General features: G+C 40.3%; 1 protein-coding gene across 2 annotated transcripts in view; it reads right to left on the reverse strand.

Moving 5' to 3' along the window:
• Positions 1-12,869: 12,869 nt before the first annotated feature.
• LOC147228686 (uncharacterized) overlaps positions 12,870-27,447 on the reverse strand; it is an 18,248-nt gene continuing 3,670 nt past the window's right edge. The window contains exons 2-9 of one of the 2 annotated variants that reach the window (XM_086156829.1): positions 20,341-20,435; positions 19,927-20,008; positions 18,825-19,188; positions 17,633-17,701; positions 15,125-16,320; positions 13,747-14,573; positions 13,392-13,631; positions 12,870-13,261 (exon numbers count right to left, since the gene is read on the reverse strand). In XM_086156829.1, the coding sequence (XP_086012955.1) occupies positions 13,008-13,261; positions 13,392-13,631; positions 13,747-14,573; positions 15,125-16,320; positions 17,633-17,701; positions 18,825-19,188; positions 19,927-20,008; positions 20,341-20,435 (3,127 nt within the window). In that variant the 3' untranslated portion in view covers positions 12,870-13,007. Of the gene's footprint in view, positions 13,262-13,391; positions 13,632-13,746; positions 14,574-15,124; positions 16,351-17,632; positions 17,702-18,824; positions 19,189-19,926; positions 20,009-20,340; positions 20,436-27,447 lie in introns of both variants that reach the window. The other variant, XM_086156828.1, reaches the window with a different exon arrangement.

Raw genomic sequence — 27,447 nt, forward strand, 5'->3', positions numbered from 1 at the left:
AAATCTTTACTCTCACAGGTGCTCTCAACACATCTCTTATTCTATTGTGTCCATTCTCACTTGCACTGAATTTCATGTTTATCAATGACATTTCCAGTTCTTCTTTTCCACAAATACTTGAATGGGTCTTCTTCTTCTTCTTCACCTTTTGGCTTTTCCCTTCAGGGGTCGCCAAAGCAAATCAACCTTCTCCACTTAACCCTATTCTCTGTAACCTTCTTCTCTCACACCAACTACCTTCATATCCTCTCTCACTACGTCCAGAAATCTTCTCTTTGGTCTTTCTCGAAACCCCAATTCCAGCATCCGTCTACCAATATATTCACTATCCCTCCTCTGTTCATGACTTAACCATCTCAATCTGGCTTCTCTGACCTTCTCTCCAAAGCATCTAACATGTGCTGTTCCTCTGATAGACTCATTCCTGATCCACTCCCAGTCCCTGACTCTTGCCTTTCCACTTCTCTCTCTGCTTCTGAACACGCCTTCCTCCTCTCCTTCTGTGACCTAAAGTAGCCCAATTTCTATTGGTTCCCTGAAGGTCATTGGTACCAATGGCAGTCATTGTTAACCCATGCCTCGACCAATCCGGTTTGATCTGGTTATTATGATTGAGTCGCATGTTTGGTTTTGGCAAAAGTTTTACGCCGGATGCCCTCCCTGACGCAACCCTCTGCATTTATCCAGACTTGGGACCGGCTCTCGCCGCCCTGAGGCTGCGTTAAAAACTTGAATAGGTTTTTTAAAATCATAAATGGTTAGGACTAGAATATTTGGCTGTGGTTTTAATGAAACAGACAACTGACACAAATCTTCACCTTGAACGCCTCTTATTTTCTATAGCACTCGGATCTATAGATGGCACAAACCAGAACAGAAGCACGTTCGCCTCCACCAAAAAAATTGTATCATGTTGCATTCTTGACAGTAAAGTAAACAAGAACAGAACTTACAGTAGATGGCAGCAGTGTGGCTTCCGGGTCTCTAAATACCATTTTGTCTTGTTAGCAATTTACCTTCTTTTCCTTTGGCTCCAACACCCTCATCAGCAAGATGTCTTTGTCAAAAAAGAGAAAAGTAGATATCGAGTGTAGGGTTTTCAAGGAAAAATGGACCACTTCTTAATTGTTTGTTGAGTTTGATAAGAAACCTATGCTTGGTGTGGATGAAGCAAATTTTGGTGCCACTCTGAGACTCGCCACGGCGAAAAATACAACGAAATGCACAGAGAACTGAGAGGACAGAACTGAGGCTTAGTGTTCTTGAAATTGCAATTGCTTTTCTTAACGAATCTCAGGTTGTTCGTCATGTATATTTCAAAGGAATAGTTCATTGTATATAAAGATTATTGTAATTTCCTGTTTTCCTTTACACTAAAACAAAGGAAAAATTTGGACTTGCACAAAAATCATTGTGTGTTACACAGTGATTTTACTGGTCCAGGTCCCTTAACATCAAATTTGGCCATATGTGGCCTTGGACCAAAATGAGTCTGACACCCCTGGATTAGATATTGGTGTGTTTTATGATTGATGTACAAAATATTACAGAAATGTAATCAAAATGGATGGAGAAATAAGAAGAGATAGAAAATTAAAGAATATCCAATGGGTAAAACGTATTATCCAGAATTAAAATGTAGAAAGCAAAATGATAGTCTTGTTCCTTTTCTACATGTAAGGATTTGAAAACAATAAATCATCCTTCAGTTTTCAGGGCTTTTTCTGAGACAGTTCCTGTTGTGATGTATTTTTTTTATTCTTAAGATGTAAGATGGTCAAATGCTATGTTGTTTAATGAATGAATGAATGATGAGGAGAGGGAAGCAATGCCTTGAGGTGATTCGAAGAAAATTTCTTTTGAGATTATTTTTTAAATACTGTTATTGATTTGTTAAATGTGGATGAGAGAGTCAACAACCAGCCCTCACACCTTGCAAAAATAACTCAACAGCCCAGAGCACCAGTATCATATAGATATGCCTGTGAGGCTTGTGGTTTGTCACTTTGCTTGTCTTTGAGATTGGGATTGCAAGTGAAAAGATCAAATTCCATGTGAATTTGAGTGTTTCGAAAAATAAAAAATCAATTAAATAAAACAGAGTTGCAATCTTCATGTAACCTTTTTCATTGTGTAACTTCGCAATCTTTGCAAAATGAGAATATCTGCTAAATAATTACTGGAGAGAGATTTGAAAAATACAGTTTTCATGATAACAATTGTAAGACTATTTTTATAATTCCATACCCTGGTAATATTTCTAATTCGCTGTGTGTTTTATTATAGGTATGCCCAATAGATGATTTTTAATTTATTGGCAGCAATTCATTAACTAAAAAAACTCAATGAATCACAATCAGTCATGTTTCTCATTGCCCACAGCAATGTCCCCTTTTTACAAATATGCATATATGCCGCTTAATTCTTTAGTAATTTAATCAGACAGAAACAGAAAATGAACTCTTTGTCTTTAATGTAAATTCAGAATGTAAATTACAAAAATGTATCAATAATGATAATTTGCAAGCTTGTCAAATGCTGCTGGAAAAAGCATCTGTCAGATAATAAATAATATGTTGTTGTTCTATTTTGTTTGTTTGTGTGTGTGTGTGTGTGTGTGTGTGTGTGTGTGTGTGTGTGTGTGTGTCTGTGCGTGTGTGTGTGTGTGTGTGTGTGTGTGGACGTAGCCAGTATCATTCCCTTGTTCTATCAAAGACTAGAAAGCAAATGACAGCTCAGAAAAACATCCATCCTCAACATTCACCATTTTTAGGATTAACTTGGGAGTTTTAACATTTCTTTCTGTATAATTCCTTCCTCTGCTCTGCTAACATTTATCACAGCTCCTAAATAGTCAGCATCAGTTCATTGTCAATATATATCACACTGAAAAAGACGTACTATGTAAGCATATAATGATCATAATTCAAATAAAATTACTTCCATAACATTCAACCATTCACCATCTCATTCACATGTCTGGGCAATTTAGGGTCTCAAATTAACCTTTTTTATGCCTTTGGACTGTGAGGTGACACTAGAGAACATAAGGAAAACCCACAGGTACATGGAGAGAAGACAAACTCCACACACGAAGACCCTCTGTCAGGATCGAACCACGGATCTTCTAACGGCTAACCATTTCTAATCACTGCACAATTCTGCTCTGGACTGATATGAGAGTGCTTTCAATAAGCTAAAAACAAAAGATTTAACAACTGATCATTCTAATGTTTATATTGTCCCAAAAATGATGGAGTTCTTCACTCAATGGGTTCTTTGTTCTTAATGTAGTTTGTTGACTGAGTTTAACTTTGTTTTTGCGCATGTACAGTTGTGTTCAAAATAATATCAATTTGTTTAAAAAAATGTGAGTTAAGTTCAAAATCCTTCTAATCCTTCTAATAATTTCAAAATAATTTCAAAATCCTTCTAATAATTTTATTTTCCATGCATTGGTAACACTGCATTGGTAACACTGCACATTATAATCCCTTCGGGATTAATAAAGTTGTTCTTATATTCAAAATCAAAATATGAAGAAAAATGTATCAATGTTTTTAATAACTTTATAGAAAATAAAGGAAAATGCATATTGGTCTGTTAAAAAAAATGACTGGTTCTACCCCCTATTAAACTGAAACATCTATAGGATTTAGCATTCCTGTGAATCACTTAAATGAATCATTGGAATAACAAATATTTGGTTGTCTAAAAACTGTTTCTGAGACAGGCTTAAACATCTGTGTTGCATTGTGTTGATCAACATCAACGTCAAACCTTTCTCACTGTCTCATTATTTTTTCAATTTTCCACTGGAATAAAAATAGTTAATTACCTTACATGACCAAACCCGACTAACTCAAATCACAATCTTTAAGGGCAGAGTACAATGCTACCACACAATATTGAGATTATGGGCATCTGATAATTGCAGACACTTAGATTTTTATGTGCTTATATAAAACCAACAGAGGCAATAATAAATAATAAAAATAACTACTTCCAGGCAAGGTTTTCCCTCACCTGGACACGGGTCACCAGTGCCCCCCTCTGGAGCTACGTCTGTGGGCAGGGCTTGATGTAGAGCCCTGGCGGACGGGGCCTGCAACCATTGGACTTGGCTGTGAGGTCCACGTGGTTTCCCCTTCCATTGGGCTCATTGGGAATCAGTGCAATATGATGGCCGAAGTAGGGGACCATGGCGGTCCAATCCTTGGCTGTCAGACTGACTTTGACAAACAGCTAGGGCTCTTGAACCAATTTCCTTGAGAGGAGTTGGGCCCATTTTTTACTCTGAAGTTGCAACCAATGAGAGGAGCCAGACACATGAGAGCTTACTGATTGCCCCCAAACTCAGCACCTTTGTGTCCGGATATCAAACAGCAGTCCGGACTACCCGCACTTTTTGGAGTCCCCGGATGGACTGTTGGTGAGCCTTCCCACAAAGGGCTCCCTCGATCTACCAGGAGACTTTTACACTCACATGGGAACCAAAAGTGACACGTGGAAGGGCATGATTGGGAGGAACGACCCCCCAGTCTGAAAAAAAAGATCCATGTCGTTTTTTGTTTTTGGACATCTGTGCTTGTCATAGGCTGTCCATAAAAAACACAATTTTCAGGCATACGTGCACCTGGCACCAACACACCCGGGACTGCAGTTTGACAAACAATTTTGTGGTTGTGTTGTCGGACTTGCGGCAACATTTTCTGGACACTCGAGCAAAATGAGGTGCGGAGCCAGCAACTGATCACCACCTGCTGGTGAGTTTGTTCCGATGGTGGGAGAGGATGCTGGTCAGACCTGGCAGACCCAAACATATGGTGAGGGTCTGTTGGGAACATCCGGTAGAGTCTCGCTGTCAGAGACAGTTTCCACCTCCAGCAGTGCTTCAACTACATTCCTGAGGAGGCGGGGGACGCCGTGTTCTGTATATCAATCATTGAGAGGGCAGACCAGAGCGGTGGCCGTAAGGTGGTCTGACCCTGTCAAGGCTGTAACCCCCAAAACCGTTGGTGGACACCATTGGTGAGGGATGGCATCAAACTGAAGAAGGAGTCCTATCAAGGCTTTCTGGCCTTGGGGGCCCTGGAGGCAGCTGACAAGAATTGGCAGACCATGTGGCAAGCAGCTTCAGTGATAGCTGAAGTGAAAGCTCAAGCATAAGAGGAGTTTGGTGATGCTATGGAGAACGACTTCCCAAGGGGTTTGAGGAGATTCTGATGATTCCACCATCTGGTGGCTCAGGAGGGGGGAAGCAGTGTACCGTCAACATAGTGTATAGTGGGGATGGTGTGCTGCTGACCTAGACTCAAGGTGTCTTGGACAGAACATTTCCAAGATCTTCTCATTCCAGATGACACACCTTTAAATATGGGAGCAGAATTGGGGGACTTTGGGGTCACCTTTTCTATTTCTGGGGCAGATGTTGCGGAGAATGTTAAAAACATCCTCGGTGGCAGGGCCCCGGGGGTTGATGAGGTCTGCCTCGAGTTCTTTATGGCTCCAAATAATTTTGGGGCTGACATTCCTCTGCAACATTTTTTGGAGAGAGGCAGCAGTGCCACTAGATTGGTAAGTTTGGGCGGTGATCCTCCTCTTTAAAAAGGGGGATCAGAAAATATGCACCAACTACAGAGGGATCACACTCATCAGCCTCCCTGGAAAGATCCACTTGGAGGTGCTCAAGAGAAGGATCTGCTAGGTCAGGGATGCCCACACTTTTTCACCTTGTGAGCTACTTTTCAAATGACCATGTGAAAATGATCTACCTCCACTAAAAATGCCGAATATATATATTATTTTAGCAGCATATTTGAAGTTAGCTGTGAGAAAAGCTGTCCTGACAGCTGGGATTTTAGTTCTGTCACTTTTCGCCTTCTCAGCTCACTTTTCGGAGGGAAGTCGTTGTCGTAGTTTTTATGAACGGTCTGAAAATGCCGCTCCACATTTCCCTTTTTCGGTATAGCAACGGCAGACCGGCAGATGAGGCAAACGCACTTTGAAAATTAGGTATTAAAAAACAGTCCACCTCCCATGGAAGTGATATGTTTTAGTCTTTTTACTCGGTCCAGCTCCCCGACCCATTTTTATACCAATAAGTTTAGAACACATAAATTGGAGGCTAGCTTGCTAGACGCGCCGTTTTGTGGACATGCGCAGTGACGCCTGTGTCAGATAATGTCAGACTGGACAGAACGACTGACAGTCAAGTGACAAATTTCATAGTGAGGATAATAAACTGACGTCTAAATTTTATTGCCACGAGATCTACCCACACTACCTTTGCGATCGACCGGTAGATCGCGATCGACGTATCTGGCACACCTGTGCTAGGTAGTTGATTTTCAGGAGGAGCAATGTGGTTTCCATCCTAGTCATGAAACAGTGCACCTGTTCCATGGGAAAGGTGCATGGGATTTTGCCCAACCAACCAATCTACATGTGTTTTGTGGACCTGGAGAAGAAAGTTGACCGTATCCTGCAGCCAGTCCTGTAGGGTGTGTTCCATGAGTACCTTCAAGATGAGTGTCAGATCTTGATCTTGATCTTGATCTTGATCTTGATCTTGATAGAACCAGATCACGGGTCTAAGCCATTAAAATGAGTTTTCTCCGCAGGGTGTCCAGACTCCCCCTTGAAGATAGGGTGAAGAGTTCAGTCATCTGGGAGGGGCTCTGAGAAGAGCCGCTGCTCCCCTTCATTGAGAAGTGTCAGATGAGGTGGTTCGGTTGTCTGGTCAGGATGCGTCTTGGGCGCCTCCTTGGTGAGGTGTTACTGGCATGTCAAACCGGAGAAGCCCCGATGAAGACCCAGGATATTCCGGAGAGACCTTGAGTCTGGGAACGCCTTGCGAATCCTTTGGAAGAGCTGGATCAAGTGGTCCTGGGAGAGGAATGTCTGGGCCTCTCTTCTTCGCTGCTGCCCCAGCGACCCGACCCTGGATATGAGGATAATGGATGGATGGATCTAAACTTTTAATTAATTTTTTTTCAATCTTTGCAGAAAAGTTGAAGATAACATAGTTAACCGAAAAGATTTTCTCGAGAACGATTGCTTTTCATTCTTTTATGGTGAACTTCGGGTCATTCTTTCGCTTTATCACTGCCGTGGTAAAGCAAAATTCAAGACCCACGCACAGGAGGTCATGGTCTTTCAGGGAGCCGAGCGAGACATCCGAGCTTTCATAACCACCGTACTAGCGAGATCCATGGAGGTCATCAGGCAGTTTGAAGGACAGGAGATAGACATTGGTTGTGATGGACACAGCGATACAACAATACAAGTCACATCCAATTTATATTCTTCTTTGCATAAAGTTAATCTATTTTCACCTGGCACCTTCATCACGTGAGCGTTTCAATTATGCCTGCATGCTTTTAAGACTAATGATAGTCCCATTAGTTTTAGTGGTATTTGTATTTTTTCATCTTTGCTTGCTAATTAGCAAATCTTAATATGCTAAACACATCAGTGTTGAGAATGTCAACATGAGCATCAATAGTAAGGGAGCTCTTGGCACAAACAGCTTCATTCTTTTTCCATTTCAAATAAATCATGTTGAAGGATTAAAAAGAAATGTCTTCATTTTCCTTTACTTAAGATAAGATAAACCTTATTGATCCCCATTTGGAAAATTCTTTTGTCACAGCAGCATAACAGTTATAGCATCAATAAATATGAATATAAATATAAACAGAAAGACAATTAAAAGACAATTAAAAGTTGGCAAAAGACATCCAAAAATAAATAGCGGAGTGAACAACAAAAACATCAAGGATAAGAATAGACAACAGAACGGAAAAAGAAAAAAAAAAACAGCAAGGGTGAGAATAGACAACCAAACGACAACAACAAGAATAGGAACATAAAGTGGTACTAGCAATGACAAAAATCAACAAAAATAAGCATGATGTGAATGGGCTGAGACCAACAAGAATAAAAACAGACATTGCATGACACGTGTGAAAGGATGAGGTAGTGAGGTTGTTGTAGCACAAATGCACCTCCAGCCGGTGAGAGTTGTGTACTGTCCAGACTGCTGTTATACAGTCTGATGGCCGTGGGCACAAAGGAGCATCTAATTTATTTGCATCTCATTTATGCAGTATTTATTTTTTGCAGTCTACACTTGGTCATGTAATAGAATAGAACATGAAAAATATATTGCCAACACAATTTCCAATATTTTCAGGCTTGACAGTATCTGGGTTCAGGTATTGTCTTCCATTGTCTATAAGCCGTGAAGAAATTAAACCTTGCTTTGCGTGGCCTTTAATTAAAGTCCATCTATCTATCTATCTATCTATCTATCTATCTATCTATCTATCTATCTATCTATCTATCTATCCATCTATCTATCTATCTATCTATCTATCTATCTATCTATCTATCTATCTATATTATTGTGTCAAACTGAATACTGTTTCTCTTGCTACCCTCAAACACACACACACACACACACATACACACACACACACACACACACATACACACACACACACACACACACACACACACACACACACACACATACTGGATAAAATATCAATTTGAAAAATTCAGCATCAGTTTTTCTTTCAGGGAATGATCTTCCATTTACACCTTTAAAAAACTCTACCGTCCTCCCAGTGACAGGATTATATAGAACACAATTTTTATATTTTAAAGTTTCATACAATTTGTGGCTGCTAATTGTTGGCCAGAATGCTTTGATGATCTTGTCCGGTTTGCCATCAATATATGACCTACAGCAGGCCTTTAGTTCTTATTCATAAATTAGGTCGGGATGGAATGTGACTTGGATAAATGGATTCGTGCAATTTCAGCGGTGACACAGGTAGTGTGGTAAGCAACCGAAATATGGTCATGATCATCACGATCTTAGAGTCAGATGAATCATCTAAAAGCATTTCTTCCACTGGGTGACACATACACCCAGTGAATGTTTCTTCTCATCAAATGCTGTCTCTTGAGTTAGGCTCTAAAAAGCCTCCAAATAGCGGTATTATGGACATGTCTATCTATCCATCTAATGTGGGGAATCTGAATTCTAAGGTCCTTTCGAATACAAAGAGCTTGCTGATGTGGCAGCTGACACTGCAGTCAGTGTGGTGTGTTTGTTTATGTCCTGAGAATCTGTACTCTGTCAGGATCTCTAACCCCTGCCCTTGAGGAATGACCTTAAATTGATCCGTCTGTGATTCATCCACCATACAAGGCACTGAAAAGCTGCTTTGGAGATACTTGCAGTTCATTCTTATCCAAGCCAATATTCAACATTTTCAACAGTTTAAGGTATATTTAATGCAAACTGTCCATTATGCACCTGTCTTGCCCTGACAATATTGTTCTCTCTCTTACAAGTATACTTATTATTCATCCTCAGTCCTATTTACAGCATTTGTTTATCTCAAAAGCTTTTAGGTGTTGTTGAAATGGAGATGTTCTAAAATCCAAACTAAAATGTAAATAATATCTCTGACTTGAAACAGCGTTTTAAGTCACAATTTTGTACACAACTGAGGATCTGAGAATTTCCTTTATGGATCATTAAGTTTAAGGCGTTAATACTATGACATATAATAAACATATTTTGGGAGGGATGGATTGTATATGATAGAAACAGATAAGATTGAGGTAATCAGTGTCAAATGATTCCCAAGAATGGTCCTTTTGTAATCATTTCTCCAACTTATTCAAGAGTTCTGCCACAGACAAATACAGTGCCAGCATCACTGTATGAAAGTATGTCATTCATTTGCATCAACGAGATGCAAGTTTGCTGGAGGAAAGGTTTGATGAAAAAAAAAAAAAAATTGTATTGAAACCGTTCAAACTTATTATCCTATATAATAGATCTTGAAGCAACCCCCGACTGGAGCAGCTAAAAGGCAAAGAGGATTATACTGTAACATGTACACTGAAGAGGGAAGGCAGGAAGTATCTTGAATTACACTTAATATGACAAAACTTGCACATAAAATAGCACAAGCCTTCGCTTATCACTGCATGACAGCTCTTTCTGAGTAAAATGTAAACAGTACAGATTTAACTTTGCTATTACTATCATGTCAAACCTTGTGAATTTTCCCCTGTGTATATTTTACGGTTTCAGTCTAATTGTCACTGAAGATAAAGGTTTATAAAAATTTTGGTCTTTTGTCATGAGACAAATTCAGAACTGTTTACCCACCCAGATAAAAGTAATAAATTATAATGATAACTTATTTCGAAGCCAAGGACTTCCAGCAGGACTGAAGACAAAATCAAAATCTAATGTGCTACATCAGAGGAAAACTATTGTATCGTCCTCTTCAAGATTACAATCACAAACTGTCCGGATTTTTTATAAATATAAGCTGTACTTAAAGTATCCAAAGAAATATTTGGAAAACTGTTAGTTTGCGTTGTTTCTAAAATGTAATAATAATAATAAACTAAGAATATATTTCAAAAGATTGTTTTTGCTGGACCAAACAAAACAGATGACTCATAATATATGGATATATACAGTATATATACACACATATATTTATTTATTTATATATGTTTTACACTAAAGAAAACATAATTTGAGATTATTTATGGAAAAATATGTCAGAATTTGTTTTTTTAAATACATTTTGAATATCTTCAATATTGAGGATACATATACATATACATATATTCACAAAATGTCTGAATTTGGAAATGTAGATTTTCTTTTATTTTTTGGGAGACGAGGAAGCGTGCTTCGAAGAGGAAAAAGAGAAAAGAGGAAAAAGAGCGAGAGTCCTGGACTCAGAGTAGGGACATTGAATATTTAGACAGTGGCAGGAAAGGTAGAGACTTGACTGGCAATGATGCAGAGAATGCAAGGATGTACTTTGTCCAGGACACCAGGTGGAAAGGTAGCACGGACAGGAACTTATGAGCAGATTTTAAATTGTACTATCATGGTATTGATAGGCCAAGAAATAGAGTAGGAGTTGTCTTGAAGGAGGAGTTTGTTAGGAATGTTCCGGCGGTGGAAAGAATGTCAGATAGATGGATGAGACTCCTCTAATTCCCATCCCACCTGTTGGGCATAGTTGCTAATAAACATTGAGCATCACACCTTTAATTTCCAGCTTCAGACTCGTGAGTTAGGATCAAATGGAGGAAGCTGATTTGCTGTGACGACTTCTGAAGGGAAAAGCCAAAAGAAAAAGATACAAAGACGCTCAAGAAACCAAAGTGGGTATGTAGTGCAAATAGTTTCAGTCAGCTTTGGTTGAGTAGACTACCTGGGAAATACTAAACAACACTTCCATCTAGTGTCTGTGGGAATAAATTGCACCAAGTCGTCTTATCCACTCAGTCTTGATATCATCCCCCATTATGTCCACAGGATGTGTGTCATTAACTATGAACAATCGTAAACAAATTCACCATTGCGCAAGTCTTAAAGCTTTAACAAGATTTATTTAAAAAAGAAAGAAAAAAATCATAACACATTAACAGAGGCATTTCATACATGTTTTTCTTTGTTTCTCTGAGTAATATTTACAAACAGGCCTATGTACAGATAACTCAGGAATGAAAAAGGCTACATATAGTCTAGCACAGACGACCAGTTAGCATTATGATATTTGTTATGTACAATGTAACTGGCAGGGCTAGAGCAAGAAAGAACGTAAAGATTCCATAAAAGGTTTAAATAACTTCAAGTATCCTTCTCGAGGTTTCATAGAGGTTTTAAATTGATGGATACAGATTTTTAGCAACACTGAAACCAAAAATCCATCGGAGCTGCAAATCGTGTAGTGTGCTGGAAAAAGACAGCTCTAGCCATTGGAAAAGACGACACAGACAATGGAAACACAGAACAATCACTTCTCAGATAAATGCCCACTTTTTAAGAAACACAACTACAAGGAGTCTCTTTTCCACATATAAAGTGATAGCCAGGTTATTGGCCTATAGCACTTTTACTGCTTTTAATAACAAATGTGCAACAGGCAGAAAAAACAACAAACAAGTAGAAATATGAAGATACTGTTTCTCGGATAAGAAAAACTATACCTGTTTTTTTGTGAAGAAACACACACATCTAACGCAACAGGTCTGAGAACAGTTCCACCATTTCTGGGGTTTGAAGTTTAAAATATCTTAGGTATTCAAAATTAACACCTCAACATTCTGACGCCATTTAATTGTCTTTCACATGAAACCCACAACTTCCACTCTGGAGGCTGTAAAATATTGACCTCCATCGCACTGCTGTGTTCCATTAAGAGGAAAATAATTAAAAAAAAAACTTCATGAACGATAACTAATTTGTCGTCTAGTACCTAATATTATCTGAAAATTTAGGACCTAAATATAACAGAAACTATGGTTAAAATTGCACAGTCAGCCACATGGAAAGAAGAATGAGCTTGTTTTACTTCTTTAACAGTAGTTAGTCTAAGTCTAATTATAAAGCCACTCCTACAAGAAGTGTGGCCAGGTCAAAGGTCATTTGTCCTATCAATGTCTCCAAGTGCATAAAACACTAATGCTACTCCACAACGTTCATATAACAACACTGTAGGGTTAATTTTCCTCAATTGTTTACATTTTAGAAGAGCATATCAGTTCTGGAGGGAGAAAAAAGTCCATGTACAACAGAACACTGGAGCCAACCTTCTGGTCTTTGAGGTCTCAAATGGCGGCAGTCCAAGTGCACCATTTTTGACATGCTGGGCATCATTGTTTTAAAACCCAGAACACCTCATACTTGTAAGACCTTAACTTTAGAGCAGCTAATGTGAAATTTCAATCTGTTGTCTTGTGTAGCTTCGACTACAGATTTCATTCGGGTTCAGATTTAAATCCGCAGCGATAAAATAAACAAAAAAAAAATTTAGGACCATGAAATTTTAGACAAGTCATGTAAAAATTAGTGCATTTCCTGGACAGCGCCATTTAAGAACACTGCCCACCGCTCCTCCCGTCCCCAAAGGTCTTTCTCCCTGTCCTTCTTGAAAAACTGATTCCTCTCAACATACAGTAAGGGGTTGGGGGTCGTTGTCACGGCGCTGATTTTTTTTCAGCAACTGAATGCGGTTGTGACAGTAAAACTTTATAGCTCGCCAGTCACGCTGGTTGCTGACGAGCAGGGGACACTGCTGCAGGCAGCGTTCGCAGTCGGCCTTGGCAGGGACACGAAGCTCGGTGATATTTTGGGTGAGATGCTCCTCAACTGCTGCACGTTCAGCCTCTGACCAGGGACGCTTCAGGACCCCCCGTTTGCCTGAGATGAAGAGAGAAATCCATGTTTAAGGGAAACAAAATGCGCTCAAACAAATCTGTAACTCGCTCGTGAAGTTCCTTTTCACATCTCACCATTTAACGCTGTTATAGATTTAATAATCTAGGCTTACCTGAGCCTCTCCTGCGATTCAGCAATGGAGGAGGAGGAGGCAGAGAGAGTGGCTGAGAGCTCTTGAGCTTCTTGGGTCGCCCAACTCGTCCGTTGTTCTTGCCCTTCCTAACATACAGCAAGGTGGGCGTAGGATTTAGAGGAGGTTCGGGTGCAGGGGAGGGGGTGTCTGGTTTCTCCTTTATCTGTTCCCCTTCAGAGTCTCCTTCGGAGTACGAGTCCGCGGAGTTACCTGACATAACTAGAGGACAGAAACTTCATTAGCTGAACATTATCACTGATTTTATTCCCATTTCAAACACTTCAAAAGAAGGGAAAGACAGACACAAATAACAGCATCACTCGATCCATCTTACCATCCAGCTCTAGGCAGATGTGGTTCAGGCTCATTCCTCTGAACAAGACTCCATCCCTCTCTCCACAAAGCACAACTCGACCCACTCTGCCCATCAGTCCCGGATCTTGGCCGATCCCCGCACAGTTTTGTGTCACATGGTATTCCCTCTCAAGGAAGTGCTCCAACCTCTCCACAGCGCTGCCTCCAGGCTGCCCCGGCTCCTCTCCCTCTCCAAGAAGCAGCAGTTGGGTCAAGATTGCAACCTGGCGCCGAACCCTGGTCTGGGTCAGTGCTCTGGGATTGCGGGTACCACTGGAGCGGGCCAAGCTGCGGAGTAGGTCGGTACCTCGCAAGGGTGTGGCGGGGGAGTGGTAAGGCCTGGCAAAGACATACGGGTTGGCAGGATCGACCCCAACATCTTGCCGTGTCTGCAAGAGGAGCTCCAGGCAAGGCTCACAGTGCGGCGGAAGAATGAGGGGCTGGATTCGTCCACGTTTACCCTGAACCCCTACTCGAGGGAGATGGGGAAGCACCAGGCGCTCAAAGGGAGACAGGGAAGCCTCGAGTGGGGTGAGAGCAGGGGGGGCACCGGGTGGGACGGGTACAGGACACTGGGGAGTGACACGTGCTCTGTATTCTGCTATTGACAGCTTTGATACCTCACACTCGCGTCTTCGGTTGTACAGGATGAGAAGTGCCAGGCTGGAGTGGCAGAGAAGACGCCAGGCTTCAGCTGACTGCAACTGACGGGACAGCGACAAGAAGGCTGAGTGCTGAAGCCGGCGGAGGTACAGAACCAAAGAAGATAGGGATGAAAGGAGGGGTAGCATGTGGTGACGTCCGGAACTAAAGGAAGAAGAGAGGAAATAAGCTATTAGTTCAGCTATTTGTTTATTTAATTGAGCAGAACACCAAAAATGGATTTTATAACTGTGTGTGCACAATTTATTATTTATTGGCCCTTAGTGATCAAAGACTGATGGTTGCTTTATCATACGTTTAACTGTGTATTTGTAGTTGTACCCGAAAAGCTGATTGGTACCGAGAAGATGAGCTTTGCGTGATTGTTTGTGCGAGAGTGAGTCAGGTAACAGTGAAAAGGGATTTGAGTGTTATTAAAATAAAGTCGTACAATCTAAATGAATTCCATTTGCCCTTCCTTTTGCCTTTGTCCTCTCAACAATGGAGACAGACAGCCTGTGGCTGTGCGGGAGTATGTGCTGGTCATTTTTTGGAAGATGAACATGGTGTTCGGGCTATGTACGATTGAGGAATTTGCTTTAGTTTAACCTGGAAAAATATTTTATGGACTAAAAAGTGATTGGAGGACACAACTTTGTGCTGAGAAGTAAATGAATCAGTATTTTGATCAAAAGCAAGCTTAAATATTGGGTTACCTCAGCATGTCCTTTTCCTTATCCTCTGTTCCGCTTTCATCTTCCACCTCCATTACTCCAGTCTCTTCATCTTCTTCATCATCTTCTTCATCCTCCTTATCATCTTCCTCTTTTATTTGCTCCATCATTTTAGAAGTCTTGTTACAGGACTGCGGGCACACCACATCTATATCTTCCTCTTCTTTGGGCCTCGTGACCTCCACTACTTCCACATCTCCATCTTCCCCCTCCTCCTCTTCCTCCTCCTGCCTTTCTTTCTTCAGCCTCTTTACTCCACCCTTTCTTGATGAAGACACGGCCACAGGGGGTGGGCTCCTCTTTAAAACAGACACCGGCACCGCATTCTGTCCTCGCGGAGGTGTCTGAGAAGGCGGGGTAGAACTTCTCCCGGAGAAGCCGGACGATTGGTTGGCGGCCGTGACGGGGGATGGAGAAATTGAGAGGTCCTGGACACCACTGTGTGAAAGTTCTGAAGTGCGGTTTTGCGTCACTGTGTGTAAAGACCTTGTGTGTTGCTGACTCGGAGCAGCGGCTGGGTTGGTATTCTGTGCATGCAGGCGGGGCATCTGTGTGTAGCGCTCCACAAGGGCGGAGCACACATCGGGCTGGTGAGCATGGTGTTTGTCTAAATGACGGCCAAGTGAGCGGAAGTGACGCCCACAGTAGTCACAAGTTTGGCGAATAGAGTCTAGGGACATTGTTCCTCTAGCGACATTTGTGTTGGGGGTGCTCGTGCTGTTGGATCCCAACGGAGCTGGTGCTTTGAACACAGGCTTATCTGAAGATGAGGAAGACAAGGAAGGGGAGGAGGATTGTGGTGGCTGGTGGGAAGATGGAAGTGGACGGTTATGATGAGGAATGCTGTTGGATGTGGCTGGCGGTGGCTGCCCCGAACTAGTCCGATGAGGAATCTTTTTCTTTGAAGGAGTACCGCGACGTTTCTTGCGCCGACGTGGGGTTCGCCCCCTGGGGTTGGTGTTGTCCTCCTCTCCTGCATCTGAGTCACTGGCGTCAGAGTGGGAGATGGGGGAAGAGGAGGGAGAGAGGGACCAGGAAGGGGTGACATAGTCCTGCTGCTCCTGATGTTGTTGATGTTGAGGTTGCTGCTGCTGCTGCTGCTGTTGTTGCTGTTGCTGCTGCTGCTGCTGCTGCTGCTGCTGCTGCTGCTGCTGCTGCTTCTGCGGCTGCTGCTGCTTCTGGATTGTCAGGGAAAGAGGCTCATCCTCCTGATACCAACAGACAGAAGAAACAACCTCACAATTGTTCCCGAAAAGGTTTGCAGGGATGTCAGTTGTTGGTGCACCTAAATTTATCTTTATATACAAAACTTAAAGCTTGATTTACTTCAGATTAAGACACAGCAAAAAAAATGGGGTGGTGGCTTCCACAAAAGAACAAAATATGTGAGAATTTTAGTGGAGCCCTCGGGTCGAGTAACCACTTCCACTTTTTTAACTTCGATTTATGGTTTTCATTCTATTTTTATGGTTGTGATTTTGGTGAGAGAGGTACCTGGTTTAAACCAAGGGCAGTATAATGGAAAGTATAGCTCCCCATTTTAAATGCAAAGGATAAAAACCAAAAGTTCACTCCCAAAGAAAGAGTTTTTTCTAGTAGGTGGAGAACCCTACTTAGAAACAAATTATTGCTTTGTTTGTAACAGTCATCTAGTGCATGAAAATAATATATCTTAGTGAATATATACCATGGATTTAGATATATATAATTCACAATACTCAATATAGTTGTGTACTTAATTACATCCCTTTACAGCTCATTTTTCAGAGGTCATCAAGTGTGAAACTTCATACTAAAATAATACCCAATGGTAAATTATTTGCACCAAAATGAAGAATTTGTCAAAACAAAAGAAATAATAATGTGCTCAGAAAATATATGCTAAAGTAAATCATGCTTAGTTTTGAGTTTTTCATTTAAAGTCCATTTGTCATTGGGCCTCTAGCCCAATGACAGCTGAGATCGGCTCCAGCATTCCCCGCAACCCTGAGTGCAGGATAAGTGGCAGAAGATGGATTCAAGGATGATCAAATTACATATTAAAGCTATTAAATGAATATGGGATTTTTTTTAAATAATGAGGGATTTACATGGGTTTCTCAGTGGTGTAAGTAATAAACATTTTTGAGTCCCCAAAAATACAGGATTGATCATGGTACCAATTTTCTGCTGATCATTTCAATGGGTCTGTATAAAAGGCATGTGTCAAAAATGAGAGAAATTTCACAAGAATTTCACTTAATCCACCTATTGAATGTGAATGCCAATAACTAGTTGATTACCCATCTACCCAATCATCATTAGATAGCATATATCATTAGATAGCATCATGTCCTATCTGAGAGAATTAACCATTTTTATTTATTATTTTACAAAAACGACAAGCATAGGTTTTGGCCTCTGCTGAATAACTACTGTATCTGAAGTTAATAAAATGAAAACTGCTTCGCTGTTCTAACTTTGGAATATTAAGAATTAGGTGGCTCTTACCTTTTTCATATTGTTCTCGGTGTCAGAGTTGCACCCGTGTTGTGCTGGAGAGACAGAGCCACGGAAACCCTGAGAAGCAAAGAGTAGTCACGTTACAAAGATGGCCAAGTACTAATTAATTTTTACCATCATAATCAGCCTCTGCTGTCAATCAGAGAGCAGAAAGACACCCCACTGCAGTTGGTTGATGGCAAAGAGGTTGATTAAGATGCCAAATCTGCGCTTTGTGGAGTGCAAGCAATAAATGCTGCTAACTGACATACAATCACCAGCTTAATCACTACATAAATCAACTATATACTTACCACAATAAAACCTGCTCAACTTTATAGACTTTACTTTGGTACATTTAAGACATTACATAAAGAACTCTGTGCGGTTGTAGTGCTTCTTATCCTCTGATGTTAATTTCTTAATTTCATCCATGTCTATATTGGGGATCCTGGTATCATTTTAATATGTTAATTGATCCAAAGCACCAAGACCTATTAAAGGAACAGATGTCATGTAATAACCATGGTTACTCTTACTAAAGCAGTATAGATGAGTACTGGAGCTTGGCCATCACCATGGTAACGCCATGCCTTAGGTTTGAGTATATAGCATTAATGTTTAAATGTATGTATCTGTGTGTGTGTGTGTGTGTGTGTGTGTGTGTGTGTGCGTGTGTGTGTGTGTGTGTGTGTGTGTGTGTGTGTGTGTGTGTGTGTGCATGCAGCACGTGAATGCAAATGATGCATGTGTGCGCATGCGTGCACGCTCATATATGCACATGTAGGAGAACAACAGTGTGTGACAACATTTGCTGGCCTATCTAAAGTCATCAGAGACAAGCGCAGTGTGTGAGGGCCTATCAGTGCATGTGAAGGCTAAATAAAATTCAATGATATGATTCCATTAGCTTAACCTCGTGATTGATGAAATGGTTGGTTCCATTTAAGACTAAATTTGTTTTGTTTAAACGCCAGATTAAAGAAACTAAACTGACTTTTTTGTAAAAAAAAACGTCCATGTCCAACAGCTGCTGAGTGGTGTCCTCTTGAAGATAGTGAAGATACTTGAAGGATACTATTGTGACTGATTGAAGGCAATGTGGAAAAGGGGTACGTAATAATTCTAATTTCAATTCAAATAAGTCACACATGTGTCATGTTTGCTTGTTTCTTTTTGTAGGCTTTATACAGGTACTGACCAGATTTTCTCCCCACTCTGTCAGACTGTAGTCCACAGTGATCTCTTCTCCCTTGGTGATGTCTCTGATGGCGATGACGACCAATCGCACCTGGCTCCCACAGTGAACCTCTCGAATGCGACAATTAGGGGAGGGAGGGAATGAAGTGGCTGCTTGGGCGGGAGCAGATGCTGTCGGGGCAGCTGGAGCTGTGGATGCTGGGGTCAGAGCCGGGGACTGAGCTGACGCTGCTGTGGTCGGGGCAGGAACCGGGACTGGTGTTGGAGTGAGAGCTGAGGAAGCAGCCGGAGTGGGTGTGGAGGCTGAACTGGAGCCAGTCTTGGTTCCATTGAAAACTTTGTCATGAGCCTGATTTGATGGACCACTAGAACGTAAAAGGCAAATCCTCATTACAGATTTTTTTTTCTCATCTCCTGCAATAAAACAATGGTGTTAACAGGAATGAAAACATGTATCTCCCTACTATCCAAAAATATCAAAATGATTTATCAAATAATTTATAATGGTATTCGCTGTATCTTCACAAGGTCTGTGAGAAAATATTTTTTCAGTTTTATATTCATTTCCCATTGTTATTTTGTGAATTAATTCAAATTCCTGTAATGTTTTTTGTGATAATACAAGGAACAAAACGAAAACCTTTTGCATCTTGTCATATAGGACAATGCAATGCTACTAACAAATAGGCTAAAGCCTGAAATGCTTTCAATATACTTGTTGGGAGATGATAATAACTAAAGAAAAAGAAGGATGTTCAATGAACTGTTTTTCCAGGGAAAGTACAAGACCATTAATAGTAAAGGGCACATGTGTGAATGAGTGTTTAAACCATGTCTAGTGCCTTGAGGCAGTGGATCTTAATTCTAGTTCCAGCATCTGGTCAACTGAGCTCACTTGATTTATTAAGTATGAATAAACCTGACTGTACCGCCAAATTGATAACCCTTTGGCCTGACTCTGACCTGTGGAGCAAAACTCATAGAAGCTTCCTTTGTATGGCCAACAGAGCCTATGTGACCATTCTGAACTTCCAAAGGAACTTGCATGTGAAACATTATAAGCACATTTGAAAAGTTACCGAGGAAAAAAACAGGAAACTCACCAGTTGTGAGAGGCAGACTCTGTGTTGCACAATGATCCATCCACTGTGGATCGTTTATTCTCTGTAGCTTCCTTGCGATCACCTGACAACACAGAAACAGTCAGTACAAAGGGATTACACAGAAATATGCGGGAGCGCACACACACACGCACACACACACACACACACACACACACACACACACACGAACACAGATACACAGGTCATCACCCCATCTTCTAGATCACATATAAAGCTGCACATCACGCCTCATACATAGACAAGCATACTCACAAAAAGTAGGTCACACTCAATTGCATCAGCTTCATCTCCATAACAATCCCACAGACAGATGCACGTGCACAAACAAGCACATATCACTTGATCGCATCAATGAATTGGCATGCAGATGTTATACACACAGAAAACACATACCTGCGCTAAAGGTATGTTCTGAGAAGTTCTCCTGTTCACTGGGAGTCACAAAGACTTTCACAGGAGTCCCTTTCCTTTTCCTTCCACAGCCACGCCTGGAGTAAACACATAAGCATACACACACCCTATTATCATTTAATCAATTGGCCTCCTGTCCAAACTTCACATTAGTCAGGAGAGAGATTGATCAATAAGCTGATGGCTGCACAAGAAATCGTTGAAAACAGTGTTCGACCTTTTATTTGGATAAACAAAGAAGTAAGAAACACAAACTAAAAACTGATTCAGTATGTAACCTTATTTTGTGTAATTTTTATTAGAGAAAATATTCTACCTTCACATGACTAAGTCATCTGCAGACAAATCATCCGACATTTTGATGCGCTGGCATTAACATTTATTTTACAAAATAATCAAAGATTTAAAAACATGTGTTTTACTGCTGTGTCAAAGAGTGAGCAGCTTTTGAGTGGGCATGAAGCCTACAACTCTTAAGGGGGAATGACGATCTCATAAAACTATAAACATTGAAAAAATAAAATAATATCTCCATCCATTTATCTATCGTCTGCCACTTATCCTGCCCACAGGGTCACGGGGTATGCTGGAGCCTATCGCAGCTGTCATAGGGTGAGAAGCAGGAGACACCCTGGACCGGTCGCCAGTCAATCGCAGGGCCAAAGACCACAGGGTCCTCCATGCTATCAGGCCGAAGCGCTAACCACCGTGCCACCTTCCCGCCCCACTCACTCTTTCGGGGCAATTTCCCAGTTTTTTCCAATTCACCTGCAACATGTTTTTGGACTGTGGGAGGAAACAAGAGAGCCCGGAGGAAACCCAAACAGACACAGGGAGAGCATGCAAACTCCACGCAGAAAGGGGTCGGAATTGAACCAGGGGTCATTCATGCTGTGAGGCCGAAGTACGGTATAACCATTGTGTCATCGTGCCGCCTGATAACTCCATTAAAGAACAATGAAAAAAATACAACACTGGTGATTAATTTGTCATTTAAAGACATTTTTCTGACAAAAACAAACATGGTTTTCCATGGCGGGAGTTTTTGTTTTCAGCCACAATATCGTAATTTTCCGATATTTGACATCTAAATCAGGATTAAAACAATGTAACTGTCAATAAAGACCCCAAATTACACAATTATATAATGATAATTATTATAATACACAATTACAACTTCAATATGTCCACAATTCTAATATATACTACAAATGCCAAACAAGAGTACATTTTTCAACACACTGAATTCAAGTTGAAATTATTGCTCAAGCCACTAAAATAATAAAACTGGGCCTCCTTAATAGACCAATTTGATACAGTGCTTTTATCTTAAGCCACACTTCAACTCACTACAAAAATGAAAAAGTGCATTATGTCTGATTTGGGAATGCACTTGTCAAGCTGTTGGCGGATAGGCCTGTTTGACCGACACCTATATTTCAGGATGTCAGGATTAGGCGTTGCAGACTGCCTCATATGCTATGCTGTACATGTAAAGGTTTTAAGAAATAAGGAGACCCTCCTTATTGTAGTCATGCCATGAACTCAGCACCCTTCCTCAGATAAATGATGAGTAAGTGCAACTCATCTCTTGTTTCTTATGTTTTTATATCTCCCACAGAGGCTATTGAACATGACAGCTTGTTTGATGTCAATGCTGCTTCAGTTGCTCCTCACCAGATTTTCATACATGTTCAGCTCTACATCTTTAGATTCTCATTCGGGGATTCTTGACTTTTCTGGACTCATCTTAGCATTTTGAGTGTAAAATCAGAGTGTCAACATGACCCTGTGGCCAGTAGCTACCACCTTTTGGGGATTGCTAGGGTTAATTTATGCTATATAAGATCAACTGGGGCATGCGTTTCACTCTTAAGAAGACAACGGCTTTAGGAATAAACACACAGTTGAGTTTAGGATTTCAAGATATTATTAAGAATAAGCTTAAATATGAGGCTAATACTCTAGAAAACACATCAGAAAAATATTTGTGAATGAGGGCCACAGCCAAGCCCTAACCCTAACTCCCTAGATCAACACAATGAAACCTTTACTTTAGAGAGCTCCAAAAGAGCTACCTGAGTGAATTCTAAATGGTCAAGCACATCGTCTGACTGAATCAAATAAATAAAATAAATAAATAAATAAAATTGTTGCAAATGTCGCCCTCTCTATCCAGATAATTTAACACGTTCTTGCTCCCAATACCTCAACAGACTGAAGAATAGTGAGGGTTCCCACATACAAAAGCATTAGAATCCATTTCTCGTCATTTTTAGACAAACCTAAAGCATCATGTCTACGTCAACATCTGTATCTATATCTAAGAAAACAAAGTTTCTATTTCCCATATATTTATGTTCTAAATGAGAAATCACTGTCCTTCAATAAAAAAGGAGTCTTCTCCAGGTTTGCAGGAGATGGTAGTGGCTTGGGAATGATAACATGTAGGATAATTCTGTTATTATTTCCAAGTCATTCTTATTTCATACTTATATGACATTGGACATGCTTACAACTAGAGTACAAGGTTCTACTTTGGATTCTGAAGAGTTCATAACCGATTGAATGTCTGTATTTTCTGCATGTCACACAAATAAAAAGGAAAAAAGCAACAGACAGAGGAAGAATAGAAAAAATGAAAAAGAAAGAAAAAGTGTATGGATGGACAAACAGATAATGGGGCAGATCTTTAAAACATATCGATTTGGCGCACTCTTCTTTTTGCTTTACCCCACTACCATTCTGACTCCTTATACTGTGCTCACATGGTTGACAGTGGACTGGAAAGGGAGCGCAAGTAGAGTGTACATCTGCATTTGAGTTTTAAAAATGTCTGGATTTTCTCTTCCATTTAAGTGTTTTTTTTCCCCTCTGCAACAGTAAAATACACAAATTTGGGACATACAAATAAAAAAAATAATATATATTATAAAATAGTAAAATAGACCTCAGGGCATTCAAATACTTTGTTAATCAGGTAAAATGAGCTACTTCAAACTACATTAGTGCCAAAGAGGCTTTAAAAATATGTGTCCTGTGAAAGTGCCACTCAATGCCAGAAGTTTAATATAAAAAAAGATAAGGCACTTTATTATGACCAAAGCCTCACATATTTAATGGCATATCTTCTTTTTATGGCTGTCTTCCAGAATACTGCAGTGTAGTTGCCATATACAGTACATAAAATACATGCATGACAACAAGTGGTGGAATCATTATGAGAGGATAACATGAGGCAAAGCATCTAAAAAATGTCTATGAAAACAATATCAAAGCAAATAATATCATAACCTGGCGTTGTGTATTTGCATCACAGTTCGTTCTTTGTGAAGCATGCTTTCACCATGAAAACCTGCTGGAGGACACTGAATTTAATAAACTTGCATCCTACCACTGCCTCTCCCTCAAAGCTAAAGAGGGAGGATTAAGTGTGCACAATATAATCAAATAAAGTCATCAATACAGAGAAGTGACACGCAAAACTCACCAGCAGCATCTGGATTCCAACAGATCTTCCAGAACAAATTGGCATTTAATTCTATATAATTAAAGTTTTAAATCAGTCAAATAGATCAGGATAAGATCCATAGTCTTGGTTACAGTTTATATGGTTTATAGAGAGCAGGAATATGAGTATTATTTGTAATCGAAGTGAAGGCACATTTTATGTATTTATATAATACTATAGCACTGCCTTTATTGAATCAACCAAATTTTAATATTTATGCCATAACCATGCCGTATTAAAGTGATTTAATAATTACTCTCATGTCCAAAGAGAAACCCTAGAAAACCTATTTAAACAGAAAAAAGGTCACACACACAACCACAAAAATCCCACAATGTTGAAAATAATGAAGAAACATTAAATAGAATCAACCAAAAATAAAACAAGCTTTAAAATGGAAAATATATGACCAAAGAATTAAGTTAGTTTGCACTTTCATATATTTCAAAAGTGGACGATGTCTACAACTGATTCTGAACTATCTTGGTGCAATAAAAAGGGTGATAAATAAAAGCAATGATCAGTTTCAAACCTGACATTAGGGCTAAAAGTAATTCTAAAATGTTAACTCCTCTTTGTGTTGATTGAGAAGCAAGACGTCACAGGATACAAGTGCAGTGACTAACATGAAAGTAAACAACTTTTTAATTTGGAGGCAGGTGTACATCCTTTCTATACAAGACATCAAATAGGGTTTTTACATTTCAAATCAAAAGTGAATCTAGGATCTATGTTTGTAAAAGTAAGTAAATGCAAATTGCGAACCATTTTGCGGGAAGGATTATCAACTTTGGTGATACAATTAGAAAATACCCATTTTAAACTAGTCTTTGTTTATAAGCTGATGGTTGGAAAAGATCTGAAACAGACTGAAAGTGGTTCTGGTTTGACCTGCGGTGGAGTCAGGGGCTAGCTAAATAGTATTATCTGTGACAAAATGGACATCACATTATTAAACAGAATGAATAATGTTAAGAGGACTGAAATGATGCCATGAGCAACAGCTGTCTAGGGTTTGTCAATGAGAGAGCGGTAGAACTAGTCAGAGGTGGCTCGAAAAAAAAAACAGACTGTAGTTTACACAGTAAGACTGATGATTCAATCTGTATCTCTCTCAAAGCTGGACAATAGACTTTTGAGTGATCTTTTTGGAAGCCTTGTTATTTATAGTATGACTGTAGTATGATTGATGCTTTAAGAGAATAGTTTTGTCCCTTTTGATTTTCAGGCATTTGACATCTTCCTCCTAAATTGTAAACAATCAACATGCTCTTTAGAAATTACCACATTTTGTGAGTATTTTGCAAAAAAAAAAATTATAGCACTCACACTTTATGTTTAATATATTATTTATGACTTGCTGTAAAGTATGTACTTTAAGCATACTACACTGAGTATGAATGAGAGCAACCAGTCATTGCTAACCCTAATTTAATGGTTACCTCAGTGTTAGCCTAAGTAACACTTAATTGTTGCAGTTCTCATTAAAAATGCACATTTTTTTGTTGCAAAAAATACACTAGCATGATATATTAACATTTGACCTCTGTGCTCTTGACATGTTTGAATAGGCCCCTGAAAAACCAATTCTCCCCAATCACTACACATATTTCCGGCCCAGACTAATAAGCATTTGCCTGTGCTGACAGTCATATATAATAATCATTTCAGGTCACCTTTCAATATTATTCAGCATTTTTAACAAACATGATGTTAATAATAGATTGACATCACAATTTTTTATGATGTTTTCAATACCATGTGACACAACTTAAAGTTTATAAGAGTACATACATTTTTTCACATAACTGAGTATTTAATGGCCACAAAGTAACATTTCCAATACCAATTTCAGAACCTACTATGAAGTATTTCAAAGAACAATTTGTCATCATCGTCTATACCACTAATACTGCAGCCACGAGGTCACAAGGGGGCTGGAACCTATTCCGGCTCAATTTTTTCCAATTCCTATGAAGTCTTTTTGAGACATAGGGACATAATAGACATTTTTAGAGTACTTCTGATAGCTCTGATGAGCAATTGGTTTTCAGGTAGTCTGAATTGCAAGAAGTAGGTTAAGTTATGTGATGCAAACACTTCAGTTGCCTGACGAATGTTAACGACATGTTGTTTGACAATTCTGGTGTGTGTGTGTGTTTATTCATTTCTAATTAAATGGGTCTCTTGGAATTCTGTCCTATCAAAAAAGATCCCAACTCCACTGTCAGTGAGATGACCCTCAATATCTCCCTCAATTTTCTTCTCCTTCTGTCTTACCTTCTCAATTGATTGTCTCGTTCTTCGTTCCTTGCATATTTTTTTCGTCACTCCAGCTTCAGAAACACATGCAAACGCATGCATGCGCACCCACTCATTCACACATACACACACACACACACACACGCACACACACACACATGTGTCTGTGTACGCACACACATACACGCAAACCTATCTGGCAAAAATACACAAAGTCCACACACAAGACCCACATGTGCATGAGCCCAAATGCAGACACACAGCACTGAGAGTCCACATATGCACACACACACACACGCACACACACACACACACACACACACACACACACACACACACACACATGCACGCACACACCCTTCCCCCTCTTTGGCCCACATGCATGCACAAGCACACACACACAAATGCATCCAGGCACGCAAACAAGCACTTACTCTCTCTCTCTCTCTCTCTCTCTCTCTCTCTCTCTCTCTCTCTCTCTCTCTCTCTCTCTCTCTCTCTCTCTCTCTCTCTCTCAAACACACACAAGGAGAAAGACAGAGGCATACAGAGAGACAGACAGATAGAAAGACAGACAGACAGATACACACACACACAGCCACCCACACACACACACACAGCCACCCACACACACACACACGCACGCACACACACGCACACACACACACACACACACACACACACACACACACACACACACACACACCTCCCCTCTCAAGCTTACAGGCACGCAAACACATTCGCACACACAAAGTACACACAAATATCCTCTCTCTAGCCAAGCTCACACGCACTCACACTCAGACACACACTCACTCTCACACACACACACACACACACACACACACACACACACACACACACACACACACACACACACACACACACTGGACAGCTCTCTCTCTCTCTCACTCTTTCTCTACCCCCCCTCTCTCAAATAACCAAACCCACAGTCTCATGTTCCATTTCTGACACACACTCCCCCTGTCTCTCTCTCTCTCTCTCTCTCTCTCTCTCTCTCTCTCTCTCTCTCTCTCTCTCTCTCTCTCTCTCTCTCTTTCTCTCTCTCTCTGTCTCTCTCTCAAAGGCTAGCAAACAGCCACATATAATCTGCATACAGAGAATAGGGTTAGATGGAGAAGGTTGATTTGCTGTGGCGACCCCTGAAGGGAAAAGCCGAAAGGAGAAGAAGAAGACAGATGCTTAAACAAATGCATATCTCCAATGATAAACTCTTGTTTCTTCTATTTCTTAAACACACAGTTCTCATACAAATACACATGTGTTTCTTTAACTTAGACAAACATATAATGTAT

This window comes from Fistularia commersonii, chromosome 12 (assembly GCF_037954325.1).
Source record: "Fistularia commersonii isolate RoL2024-O1a breed Wild chromosome 12, RoL_Fcom_v1.0, whole genome shotgun sequence".
In the NCBI taxonomy this organism is placed as follows: domain Eukaryota; kingdom Metazoa; phylum Chordata; class Actinopteri; order Syngnathiformes; family Fistulariidae; genus Fistularia; species Fistularia commersonii.